The sequence below is a fragment of the Asterias amurensis genome, chromosome 5, assembly GCF_032118995.1.
Source record: "Asterias amurensis chromosome 5, ASM3211899v1".
Lineage (NCBI taxonomy): Eukaryota > Metazoa > Echinodermata > Asteroidea > Forcipulatida > Asteriidae > Asterias > Asterias amurensis.
This window is the reverse complement of record NC_092652.1, coordinates 6,496,762-6,511,107: the sequence shown is the minus strand read 5'-3', so window position 1 is coordinate 6,511,107 and position 14,346 is coordinate 6,496,762. Positions and strand designations below refer to the sequence as shown.

The 14,346-nt window shown below is 38.8% G+C and overlaps 1 protein-coding gene across 1 annotated transcript; it reads right to left on the bottom strand.

Annotated features, from left to right (window-relative positions):
- Positions 1-2,211: 2,211 nt before the first annotated feature.
- LOC139937537 (activin receptor type-2A-like) lies at positions 2,212-13,953 on the bottom strand. The gene is made up of 7 exons (XM_071932734.1): positions 13,644-13,953; positions 12,327-12,617; positions 10,829-11,215; positions 9,382-10,103; positions 8,400-8,538; positions 7,487-7,617; positions 2,212-7,260 (listed from the first exon to the last, which is right to left on the bottom strand). The coding sequence occupies exons 2-7, from the start codon at positions 12,397-12,399 to the stop codon at positions 7,090-7,092; spliced, it is 1,623 nt and encodes a 540-aa protein (XP_071788835.1). The 5' UTR covers positions 12,400-12,617; positions 13,644-13,953; the 3' UTR covers positions 2,212-7,089.
- Positions 13,954-14,346: the final 393 nt, after the last annotated feature.

Sequence of the window (14,346 nt, the reverse complement as noted above, 5' to 3'; positions counted from 1 at the left end):
CCACGGAAGGGCCAAAATATTGACGCACGTAAATAAACAGACACATCAACACCTGACGTCTTTACATTTTAAGAACACATTTATTTATTATGGGGGAGAGGATTAATAATGGCCAGTCACATGAATACTTAGCATATCCAACACACTTGTTACCTGTCTAGTCTAGAGTAAACCAACAACACTGTCATAACCAGTATTTAAATTGTATATTCATAAAACACAAAGACTATACTACCTTTTACATCACTATGTATTTAATGGTATAACTACACATTTTTTTTTTACTCCCGCTTTTTTATATTCATTTTGCTTTTTTTTAATTTTTATTTTATTTTATAGTTTATAATTTTGAGGATTGTGTTTTACTTCTCTATACATTATTAATATGTTTTTTTTTGTCTCCCCTGTTCAAGACAACAGTGGTGTGCACAAACATTTTATAGTTGGCAGTATTTACATTGTACACAGCAGAATTGGGTAGCAAACTTATTCGTTGAATCCAAAGACAATACTATACACTTATACATTGATTAAAAAACAAACAAAATAAAAAAAAAACGGAAGAAAAAAAAAGACATAACAAATTGATTTACTTTTTTTTTTTTTTACAACATACATGTAAATCACGGCTAGCATAATTGTCACTTTTACTGGCTACAGTCTAAAAAACAACTGTACACAAAATATGCACTTCCGTTATACTCATTAACTTATATAACGTCAGCACAACATCAAGATGTTACTTTTATGACCTAAATAATATTTGAGGTAGTATAGGAATTTCCATTGTCATTTTCCCGTTTGGGATAGTGTCACTGCATCTGTATTAAAAAATAATCAATTCATCTGTGATTCATTCATTTTATTCGAGTATCACACGTAAAATGTTTGCGGATATTTTTTGTAAACTATTAATTTTTATGATGAATGCAGTGAAACTAAACCCACAAGGAAAAAAACAATGTACTTCATAATAATATGCATTATTCATAATATGCATTAATCATATTATGCAAATGTTATGTAAATAGCATTTTAAAACACACAGACGCCACATGTCTGATTTTTGTCACTGATGGGTTTTCCCTATCCCACATCATATCAACACTAGGGGCTGATTTTGCAAAGTGGCAAGTTTGATCTAAAAATGCAAGGCCCAATTCCATAAAAGCCTGTAAGCACAAAAGCTTGCTAAGCACAGAAAAGTAATTCTTAACAGGAACAGGTTACCAGCCAAAAATACATTACGCTTACATTGTTGCGACTGGTGCCTCACTAAATTTTTGCTTAGCAAAGAAATTTGTTAAGCGGTATTTTCTGCTAAACAGTTTTATGAAATTGGGGCCCAACTCAATCTTAACTGCTAAGCAAAGTGTGATGTCACAATACAAATTACTATGGTAATACTGACAGCTCAACTCAAGATGAATCTTAATGCTTTGTGAAATCAACATGACACGGTACTCAACAAGTACCCAGCAAGTTGGACTACTGATAGTGAGAATCTGTTTAATCCGGTCTAATCAACAATAGACCGAATCCATTTAGTTCTGCCAACTTAAGACAACTTCACAAATCCTTAGTGTGCGACCGCAATGTATCTTGAAACTGGGGACAACTCTAGAATTACATTCAACATAATTGGAGAAAATTTTCCAGTTTGTTTATCAGATCATTGACAGATTGGTTTTTACTTATTAGGGAATTTTGTGCAGAATCAGGTCGAGTTGGCAGGTATGCGTTACCAGTGGAATGAGGTGTACCTGGTCTAGTTAGCCACAACACTAACTAAGCCAGCCAAGTATTTGCGAAGTAGTCTAAAGCAACTGCCATGCAATGCCCCTCATGTGGGACGGACACATGTGTGTCTCCACCCCCCCATTCATCAAGCCACTGGTACCAATACATAAAATGAATGATGTACTTTATACAACATGGCAGCAGCAAATTTAACTTTTGTTTTCGTCTTGACTTGACTTTTTTTTTAGCAAGGTTATGATTGGTTGAGAGGCACAGCTTAATATATAGGTCTACTGTTAGTTAAGAATAAACTGCGAGCACCCCCCCCCCACGCTGTGGTTCATCTGAATAGGGAATCGCTAAAGAGTGAGTTTTCCTTTATGTTTTAAGATGAGGTTTCGTACGGTAATTAAACCAGCTTTAAGAATACATAAATACATGTGCGCGTACCACAGCACAAAGTGTCAAGTTGGGATTTGGATGTTGCCTTTCGCAGTCAGAAGTGAATGCTCGATTCGAATTGCTCAGGCTTCGTCAGGTGTTGCTAAGCCACATGGTTTAGAATCAGAATTTGTCTATGTTGCTTATAAAAGGGATGATTATAAACCCAAAATTCTAAATGAAATTTGAGGTACAAGGATATAAAGTCTTATGCGTAGAGTGTCGCGGCCGAGTGGTTAAGAGCATCGAATTCAAGTTCTGGTGCTAATTCACCGGAGTATGGGTTCGGGTCCTGGTCGTGATGCGTGTGTCCTTGAGCAAGATACTTTACTATAATTGCTTCTCTTCACCCAGGGGTATAAATGGGTACCTGCGAGGGTAGAGGTTGATATTGTGAATGAAAAGCCTTCGGAGCGCCACGGCAGCTCGGGGCTGTATACTCCCTAAATGGGAGCTCGGAAAGATTAAAGGGATGTTTATTGGCCCAATGACCAGGGGATTAATGTAAAGCGCATTGATACGGTTTATTGTGAAATGCGCTATATAAGAACTTGTTATTATTATTATTATTATTATTATTATTATTATTATTATTATTATTATTATTATTATGCTAATCTGGTGGTTGCAAGCTTGCCTCAAATCGGGTGACATAGCAGCACTGTATTTAGTCGGGGGAATCGTGCATTCACTTGTGACCGAACAAGGCATCATTGTACCCCGACATTATTTGAATCCAACTCGTATCTACATATTTTCTATGATTTTAACATGTACCATTCTTTGCCTTGATGAAACCTGTGAAAATCAACTTTTCCTCGGAGGCAAGTCCTTTACTTTGGACAAAATCCACATTCACGACCCATTGCCTTTGTGTTCCTTCATCTATTCCAATATGTACTTTTAAGTTTGTTCCCTGCACTCCCTTTCCAATTTAACCTGTGATTTCAACTCAACAAAAATGGTCCAAAAAGTTAATTTGACACACACAATGAATTTCATGTGAAACATACACCACAAAATTTGCAACTTATTTTGCCTACTGCATAAGTATAGGAAATCACAAAATCCCTCGGTCTTTTGTACATCAAAACAACAATTCGATACCCCCACATCCCTACCCTAATACCCTTATTGATTAAAAAATTTCCTATAACAATGAAGCCAAGTTCAAAGGCTTCCATCATACTCGACAAATTTCCAATACATAACGCCTTGTATAAGATAAAGTCACCATTTTAAAATACATAAAACAGGGGCCAATTTCATAGAGCTGCTTAAGAAAAAAAATTGCTTAAGCACGAAAACAGCTCGCTTATTTTACACATGTTACTAGCCAAAATTTCATGCCATTATACATTGCTTGTGACTGGTATTAGCTGTTGTTTACTTAGCATAACACTTGAGTGGAGTCTTGGCCGGTACTCTGATTTTACTAAGCAAGAATTTGTTTGCTTAAGCAGCTCTATGAAATTGGGCCCTGGTCTCTGCTGAATTCAAAGGCAGCAATAATTGTACTTAAATAACATATAAATATAGATATTATCTATTTAAATGTGGGCTGCTTGTACAGTCGTAATTTACTTTTCTTTCTGTGACATGATTTATTGACTGAATACCAGTGCTTGGCCCTAAGGTGGTCATAAAATGCTTGACATAATTAATAAGATAAATACGTGCAATGCGAGAAGGTTGCTTGTCACATGCCCCATAAACACTAACCCCCAGGTTTGGAATTTTCCTGGAGGCCATTGAGACCAAAGCCTCTGTTGCCCTGGTCTTGGTGCTACTTTAAAAGTTTCCCTCAGACTCTATGATTTTCCAATGGAAGTGCCCTTTGCAAAATGAAAATGGCCTTGCCCTCTCCAAGATGAAATTCCAGACCTGACCCCCTCCCAAGTAACCTAGAAATCTACAAAGAAAGAGTGGGTTTTAAAACTACTGTGGAAATGAGGACATTCAGCCTATCAGATTTTTAAGAAAAAAAATACCATAAAACTCATCTAAGATAATTTATCAGAAAAGATAAAATGAAAAAATAAATACAAACCCAATAATAATAGTTATACTAAAAAATAGCAACTAGTGCCCAAATTCATGGCTCTGCTTAAAGCGGATCTTGCCCTATATTTTAGGCAGTAAGCACAGAATTTCAAAGTTGGCAGAGCCATGAAGTTGGGTCAATGTTGTTTTCTGTGAACTACCAAATGTTTTTATTTTTAATTTTTCATCTTTTTTCCCCCAGAGATAAAAGCACTTTTGTTGCTAGGGTCTTTAATGATTGAAACTTTTAAACCCACTTTGTCTCAAAGAATACACCTGGCTAAAAAACAAGAAATATTGTTTTCATATTTGGCAGCCTACACAATGCTTCACTATCCTGCATTGTCCCGCTGTAATTCAAAAATCCACACGTAACCAGCATGCATTAATACTACAAGCGAAGCATTCAGGGAATCCCCCAACTGAATCCAACAAAATTAATCATTTGGCTTTGTAGGTAGCTGATGGATTTTGGAGTAATATGCTCCAAAACCCTAGCAGTCCAAAATTTTAGATTTGATCATTAAAAAAAAATTAATAATATCCCCCCCCCCCAAAAAAAAAAAAAAAACAAAAAAACAGTACATACACGTACATAGATGCACAGAAGTAGCTAGGTTTGCTAAAAGTTAAAAACTAGAAAAAAAGTTGTTAATAATAATTATTTGCAAAAAAACATACAACACAGAGTGGAATTTACGTGACATAATGGTGGAAAATAAACAGGATAAAGGAAAAAAATATATGTACAATATTTACACTTGGTGCACATAATTCTCACACACACAAACTAAGTGAGGTTGTCCCTTTGTCGACAACGGCCTGTGAATATTTCATCATACATTTTAAAAAAAGTTCTTAAAATAAAATTAAAATAAAGTGAAAATAAATAAAAATACAAAATAAAACAGGTACTAACTTTTAAAACATTACTTTGATAAATTTCAGGAACTTGTAACCATCATGCTGAAGGGTGATTTTGTCCTTGTAGTCTTCCCCTGAGTATACGAACACATTGACTTGAGACTAACCCCAAAGGTTATTTTTAAAAGATTGTGTTCATATTTTGTTTGCTTTTTGGTGAACAAGAATATGTTATCTTCGTTTAATAACCGAGCATTTACATTATCTTTAAACGCACTGGACACCTTTGGTTATCAAAGTTGCAACAGAATAATGAAAGAAATACCACCCTTGTTGCACAAACTTGTGTGCTTTCAGATGCCTAAAAAAGGCTTCAGGCCTAAAGTCTTTTAATATTTTAGTGATAAATTACCTTTTTCTCAAAAACTACGTTACTTCAGGGGGAGCCGTTTCTCACAATGTCTTATACTATCAACAGCTCTGCATTGCTCGTTACCAATTAAATGTTTATGCAAACAATTGTTTTGAGTAATTACCAATAGTGTCCAGTGCCTTTAAGGTTCAAGCTTATTTTGGGTGATGTTCATCACCTTTATGTTTCTCCGACAAACATAACGGATGCCGGATAAAGAAGTTTTACTGTTGTGCATGGGAAGCTACAAACAGGAACTAATAATAATAAATAATAAAGAAAACTTAAAATAGCGCAGGTACTTAAAAATCAAGGTGCTCATAGCGTTTGAGGAAAATAAATTTAGGACTATGGATTGTGGGAGTATGCTTTTTTGAACAGGTGAGATTTTAAGTTTGTCTTGAATGTAGCTGTGATGGATGGAGAACTAGTATTTTTGGGGTATGTCGGAAAAACGAAAGGGGCGATATTTATACCAGCCCGGACACTGCACTGTGTAGTATGCAAAGTGTACGCGCTCACACTTTGATTGCCCCGTACAAGAGGGACAAAGGGTACTGGAATACATGCTCAAATCTCCCTTTTGAATGATTGTGTAATCCCCAATTTCAGACTAGGTCTTTTCGTTGGACACACAAGGATTCTGGGAGATAGATAGGCTGTCACCATTGTTTACCAGTGAACTCGTGGGTGGTTAACATGGTAAAGGCCAATGATTGTTGGTTGTTGCTTAGGGACCTTGGGTTTGGCTGATTCATGGTGAACAGAACAATATGTTATTGAGATAAAGGAAAAGAAACCCTGCTGTATTTTATGAGAATATTGTTTGTCATAAAGAAAAATTTATCCGGATATTCCAAAAATTAACCCTGCAGGTGTGCACGGACGTATTTGTGAAAAACCTAAGCATTAAAGTGGTTAACCGGGCGGCAACCTGGCATGTGCAAGAGGTAGATACTGCCCCCAGTGTTATGAGTAATGTTGTAATACCTTTTTTATCTGCCCATGGTTGCTCTGCTGTGCATAAAAATGAAGCCGACCATTCCCGCTTCTTTGTCAGAAACAATAAATATTCCAGGGGTGGATTTCACAAAGAAATAAGACTAGTCTTATCTTGAGTTAGGTCGAGTTACTCGTCCTAACTTACGACTAGCCTTCAGTTTTTGAATAACTCCTAGAACTAATCCTGAGTGAGGACTAGTCCTAGCTCCTTGTAAAATTGACCCCAGGGCTCGCCGACTAATGTGTATTTGTGCGTTTATAAAACAACAACAGTCCTCAATAGTGCTTAAAAGACAAAAGTGCAGGATAGGTCATATTACAAAAAATGTAAAATAAAGACCTAAGTTTTTTGAGACAGAAAATCCTGGCTTCATACTGGTTCCAACCATGCACTGGTGGAGGGTGTAAATGTGACGCAGCAAGTATGAACAAGCCTTTAATGGGATTTATATACATAATATTGTTTTAAAAAAATGCACACATTGCTGAATATCTTGTACACTGGAAACAAAAAGATTCCCCATAAGAGCCGAAAAAGTAAACAAACTGAATACCAACGGGGGTGTAGTTTAGTGGAGACTGTTACCTCAGAGACTAGATTCCTTGGGGGCAGTTGGAGTTAGGGAGATCAGCGGTGCCGTGTAGGAGTTGTAGCGAAGTAGCTGGCCCAGTCTCTCCTCGACGCAGCCTGCCGACAGACGGGCCTCGGAGTCATGGTCCCAGCATTCCTCGACAGTCTCGTACAGGAGCTGCATACCCTGAAAGGTTGGAAAAGAAACGTAGGGGAGATTAGCCGCATTGTCTATTTAGAACTTGTCAAGGACAGTTCTTTGTAGAACTGAGAAGTCTCCCAAATTCTGAAAAATTTACCGTAGAGCGCCTGTACGTCAATCTGGAAGCCGGTAACATTTTCGAGTTCAGTTTCCCTTGTGGTTTACTTTTTGATATCATAAAAAATAAAGTAAAAAAGAAATGATAACTCACTGAATGTTTGAGCCAGCTTTCCCGGAAGACTGGCCGTAGTTTCTTGGACACCACGATGTCCTGCATGTCCTCAAGGGTTGGTGCTTGACCAACCTCCTCCTCAAATGGCAGCATGTATTCATCCACAGGACCTAGGGGTAAGGGAAGGCGAAGCAATCAAAGTAGGACAGAGTTGAAGAAAAAATGGAAGGCAGGTGGATTTTTTAATTTTTTTTTATTGTAATGATAGGCTTACTTTTGTATTTGTATTTATATTTTGTTTGTACAGCTCCATGAGCGTCATGCCAGACGGACATGAGCGCTCAATAAGAGGCCACTATTGTTATTATTATTACATCACAATGCCATGGACAGCCACTTCAAGGTGAGGGCTACACAGTAACTGAACTAGGCTATCGACCCAAATCAACTGCCACCAGGGGCATGTTGCCACCTTCTCCTGAAACAGGGCTACCCCCTTCACACTCCAGAATGCAGAATGTACCACCTTCCCATCTTTTGACGAAGCAATTATGGTCGAGTGCTGGCCTTGCTCAAAGGGAACAAGAGTCATGACCAGGCCAGGGCCCAATTTCATGAAGCTGCTAAGCACAAAAACTTGCTTAGCATGACATTTCTTCATTGATAAAAACAGTCTTACCAACCAAATTTCCACATGATTTTCAGGACAAGCAAACATCAGATGAATACCAGTAACAAGCCATATGTAACAAATGGAAATTTGATCGTCAAATCCTGTTTTTATAAGGAAGAAATGTCATGCTGAGCAAATTTTTGTGCTTAGCAGCTCTATGAAATTGGGCCCAGAGCTTAAGGGCCATTGAACTAGACCACATGATTTGGTTCATCTCTAAATCCTGTCTAAAAACCTTAATTGGAAACCAGAAACTTGCACGTGCTCTAGACAACCTACCTTCCTGAGCAGTGCATCTTGATGCTATCTCCCACAGCACCAAACCGCAGGCGTACATATCAATACGCAGGAACGCATCCCTCTGGAATTGAATAGCGCCCTCCAACACCTCTGGGGCCATGTACCGCCTTGTTCCCACCTACACACATTCAATTCCAAACACAAAATTGTTCAGTTTTAAATTTCAAACTTAAAAAAGAGAAACAAGGAAAGCCTCGTCTAATTAGTGTTAAAGAAACCATAGGGAAAAAAGAAAAGAAAATAATGTGCCATGGTTCTAATCAATGTTCAAGTGACTTTTCTGCAATTTTGACACATATGACTAGTAAATGATCTGCAGAGCTTTGATCATTATCGCTGATTTTAAAAGCTTACGCTAACTCTACAAGGTAATTTGTGACACTTTTAACGATACAGTTAAATGTTAGGATATCCTCAGCTGAGAGCAACCAATACATTATGCACAGTAGTCATGTTAAGCATCAAATCCAGCACATGCCCTTCAGTGATGAGAAAGCAAAGTCATGTTGACCCATTTTCGTGGCTCTCAACCTATATTCATGGCTTTTAACCTATGTACAAGGTTCTTTTAACTTATTTTCATGACTTTTAACCTATTTTCATGACTCTTATCCGATTTTCACTGCCCACAGAATCAAATGCTTTACAGGGTACCATACATTTAAGCGCAGAATTCCATGGTAAGCAGGGGCACAGTGTTAGCCAGAGGGGTAGGACACCCTGTTTTATCTGTCATTTACATGTGAGAACAATGTGGACACCCAGTTTTGAAATTTCCAGCAAATTTTGACATCCTCTTACCAAATCCTGGATAAAACCTTACCCAGACAACTTTACTTCCCAGACGAAAAACAGTGAATGTTTTTAAACGGTGCATCAACTTATTCCCCCCAAAAAGGTAGCAAAAGTGAGAGGGTTAAGCTTGGGATATCCTAACAACAAGACAAAACATTATCATCACCTGTCCGTGGGTGTCTCCGGGACTTTTACCAGCTTCAAATTTACAGGCCAAGCCAAAGTCGGCGACGCACGCCGACATGTCACTCTTCAAGAGGACATTTTTACTTTTAAAGTCCCTGTGCGCAACAGCCGGTTTGGCGCTATACATAGTGTTGGCCGGCAAGTCTTCGTGTAGGTAGGCCAGCCCGTAGGCCATAGAGAGCGAGATCTTGCACAGATCTCCCCACGTGATGAGGTTCCCCTTGAGGAAGTCGCTGAGAGAGCCGTTGGGGTGGTACTCCGTGATCAGCCACAGCTCCTGGGCCATGCCCTCCCCGTGCCGCTCCGTCCCAATAAAATACAGAATGTTCTCGTGGCGCAGCTGCGGGATGGAGTAGATCTCCTGCTCCGTGATCCAAGACAGCCGATCTTGCATCGGGAACACCTTCACGGCGACGTGCTGGTGGCCCATCTGTGCTTTCCACACGGCCCCGAAGCGCCCTCTAGCTTTGATCTCCAGAAGCTGGATGGGGCGATGACCGAGGACAGGGGACGGAGGGGAGAGGGGGCTAGGTTCGCTGTTTGGTACCGATGTGAGTAGTGAGTATCGATAGCGTCGACACATCCAATACACACTGATGACGATGACTGTGAACGCGGTGATCGGGACCAGTGTGTACAGCACAGTCGTCAGGATGATGTTGTTCTGGTTTTGCTTCTTCGAGACGGCGATATTGTCTTGAACTGAAAAATAAAAAACAAATGTTGTACTTAGAAACCAACAACACACTGTTAATACCATGGTAAGAAACTGGTTAAAGACTATTTGTACACTGGTTTGTTAAAGTTTTTTTTATAAATGTAAAAAGTGCAGCAAATCACGAATTAACAAGTTATAACTTTTGTATCAGGGATTGAGTTTGGATCAAAACTGAAGTGCTTGCTGATTATTTTGTCGATAGGACTAAACAAATTGGACTGTGTATACAGCGCTCATAAATTTGCACTCATGTCATGTATGTAGGGGTAAAACCAAATCACAAACATCATTCAATGTTTCATTAGTGGCATACGAAACTTCACTATATAAGACCTGCAGCCAATTTCATGAAACTTTATGGAACTCTGTAAAGCTACTTGCGCAACGTTTATGGGACAAGTTGCTCCATAAACGTTGCGCAAGTGGATTTAAGTAGTTTGCGTAAAGTTTTGTGAAATCGGCTGCAGTGCAGAGAAGCAGTCCATACCATGGATCACTGCCTCAAATTCCCACAACCTACATGTACCCATGCAGCCCAATAGACCTTGTCAGCTACACTTTCAACGCAAAACACTACGTGGAAAAAATGAGAAATTAATTCTGAAAAATGTACTATGCGGTAGTAGAATTCATAGTGAGACAAGTTCTGAAAGGTACATAATTGATGCCTTAATGATACAAAAAGAAAAAGACTAGAAATAATACTCACTAGGATCTTCAGTTGAAATCGGCCTCGGTCTCGGGTCATGAATGAAGTCCTGATTGCACAGATCACCTGAGCAGCAGCAAAAGTAGCGGTTGTTTTCGGTGCTGTCTTCCTGGGACACGCACCTCTCCGACTCGATGCAGTCGGTGCTCTGCCAGCAACCCCTCATGATCACCTCGGCCCCATCCGTCGTGTTGTGCCACAGCACAAAGCATTTGTGGGGATCCATCTCATCAAAGTCTGGGTCCTCAGTGTCATACTCTTCGCTGCATGAGCGTATGCTATGGCAGTTGGTGTCATTGCTCAGACACGTTTGAGAGTTATAGTGTAAACAAGACACTGTCGACAGAGCTACATTGACGCTTGCTCCCGAAGCGCATTTGAGTAAGACTGAAGGGATGAGAAGAAAAAAAAAGAGCTCAACACACAGTATGAAGTGCTAACACACATCGGTGTATAAGGGTAAAACCAAAATTAATATTCTTTATCCCAATGCAAATTTAACATTAAAAACAAAACGGTTGAACCAATGCAGAAATAGTGTGCACTGTGCACTTGTTTTTTTTTAGAAGGGCATTCTTTAGTCTTTAGTACATTTAGCGTGTGTATGTACCTGCTGCAAGTGCTTGTACTGTACTGTTGCCTGGTTACTCACGTCACATCTGCAGTTGCATCCAAAAGAGGCAACTGTTACAGGCAACTTGGAGGACTGACTTCAGTGCATGCTATACGACCACTTCGGTAGCACATGAATCATTTTTCAAACAATGTCTTATGATCCACAAAAAAAAAATAAAACAAGTGAACATTGAAATGTGAATTCCTTTTCTTTATGGAGATTGCCTGGAACTAGTTGCCTGTAACTTGCCTCGTGTGACATAGCCTTAACACATTGGAATCCCTTTACAAAATGTATGGTTGGTTAGGAAAGACTTTTTAATTCTATTGATCGAGAACCAATCTTGTGATGTGCTACAAAAAGATGCATGAATGTGGGTCAGGGGAACATGAGTGATGCTCCCCATTGGTTACATTACCTTGATCGTGCCCACCGCTTGTCATCTCTGGGCCCAATTTCATAGAGCTGCTTAAGCAAAAATTTTTGCTTAAGCAAAAAAATCATTGCTTAGTAAAATCAGATTACCGGCAAAGACTCCACTCAATTGTAATGCTAAATAAACAACAGCTTAATACTAGTCATAAGCAATGTATATGGCAGGAAATTTTGGCCAGTAACATGTGTAAAATAAGCGAGCTATTTTTGTGCTTAAGCAATTTTTTTTGCTTAAGCAGCTCTATGAAATTGGCCCCTGCTGTCTTGTACAATATTACAAATAGCCCCTTTATGTCAAGTTGATCAGAAACCTTTTGTGTGACACTTTTGTATGAGCGGAATTAGTTCAAATATTGCAGCTGTTATGGGCATTTCAGTGCACGCCGCTTGCGGCCGCTATGGTCTCTAAAGGTTTAAAACGAATTTCAAACAGTAAAAAACACTTACTTGAATAAAACAGGCAAAGACCAAGAATTGTCTTGCACATAACACAAGATGTGTAGCTGAATAGGTGTGCCATCTTAGTGAGTCGATTTCCCTTGAAGTCACTCACGGAGAGAAGCAAGCATGTTCCGTGCTAAGAAACGCGCTAAAACTTAGGGTTGTCAAACGGGACTGTAAATATTTGAACCATCAACGGAGACGACTTCTTATAAATCAGGATATACAGTCTTTCTAAACATTGTGCCGTGTGCAGGTAGTATATTATTCTTGACCACTGTTGAGCTAACTGCAGTTCTGAAAGAAAAAATTGAACAGTTCAATTGTTAACAGGATAACAACACAAATAAAGTGAGAAAATTACAGTTGAAATTGTCATCACAAGTTGTTGCAAGTGGTGTTCTGTTCAAACCTTGCAGCGCCATCGTTTCCCAGTGACAAGGATCAATTTGACAAGGATCAATTCGTTAGAAACAAATATTGAATGCAGTTTGTTCCTGAAATGCAGCATAATAATGTTTTGAAAGCTGGCTTTTCCTAGACCCAGTAGGGCCTAACTGGGGCTCTATACCAATTTTTGTTTACAATTTTCGTATGAAGATTGTATACAAAGTCAAAACTTTTTGTTTGACCATGGAGGTAGAAATATTCTAACCTCCATGATTTGACATTTGCATCTTCGTACGTACAGTATGTAAAAATTGTTTTAATCAGTACAGAGCCCCACTTGGTCTAAGCTTGAAACACACAAATGACACAGAAGTACCTTTGCAAAATGTCTGTTTTAGCTTGTTTAATAACATCTATATTACAAGTATAAATCATGTCATGAACATTTTTATGAATTTATAAACAACATTTACGTAGAATAACCCAATTCCAATCTGGACGAATGAAATAATTTGTTTACGGAATTTGGTTAAATTGTTTAGTTTCTTGTTTTTTGTGTTGTTGTTTTTTGTTTGGCCAAGATTTAAGAAGAATCCCCCAAGATGGAGACCCCCCGTTTTTTTCTAAATTGTATAAATCTATACCAGGGCCAGTATAATCTAAAACTAGCTAGGCTAGGGCTAGGCCTTGCCATGTATGTAGCACAAAAAGAAACAAAAATCAGACATCATCTGGCATCTCGGCAGAGAAAAAAACAAAACATTCCCCATCCAACCAAACCCACTCCACTCCCCCACCAATCATACGGCCGAGAGGCGGCTGCAGTCATTTTCCCAAGTCACCAGTTTATGCTCAATAATCATAAGAATGTATTCTACATTATTAAAAACACAACAAAGGGCTAACATATAGTAGATTTCAAAGTGTACTTACACGTTCGCCATTGTCGTTTCACACACTTGGTATCACGGCGGCCATTTTGTAAGAACATGTATTCATTACCGCCACTCATTCATGTGCACGGGCCGACAAACACAGATCGCATTTTTTCACCATAAAACAAAATCTAAATATGTTCCTACGTACCACTAATTTTGCTCTTAAATTCAAATTAATACGAGCAGGGTATTTCTAGCATTTATTGCATTTCACTTACTTATCATGCACTCCGATAAAAACAGTGTAATTTGAGTTTTGAAAATTCCATCGCGAAATACTACGAAGCACAAACATCCAAAATGGCCGCTGCTTGCTTATGTTTTTAAAAGTGAATACAATACGCTATGGTTTAGTTTCTGCTTACACTTAGGACCGTGTGATTGCGGCCTTTTTCGTTTCCTACGATCCGAAAGGTCAACTTCGGCGGCACGCGTGGTTAAAAATGTTGTTTCTCGTCCTAATCTACGAAATAATGTCTATACCGCACAAAAAAGAGAGTTTTTGGTAGTTTGAAAACTGAGATTTTCGAAGTAAACTGTGATTGTTGGTGGTCTAGATTTGTTTCGGGTCCAGATATCTAGGTTACTTAAATTGGTGGTGTAATAAGAATTTCTGACACAAATTTTCTCCATGGCTTGTTCGGGCCAGGGCCTCAAACCCCCAGAGTGTTCTGATGATGAGTCAGACTTAGAGAGGC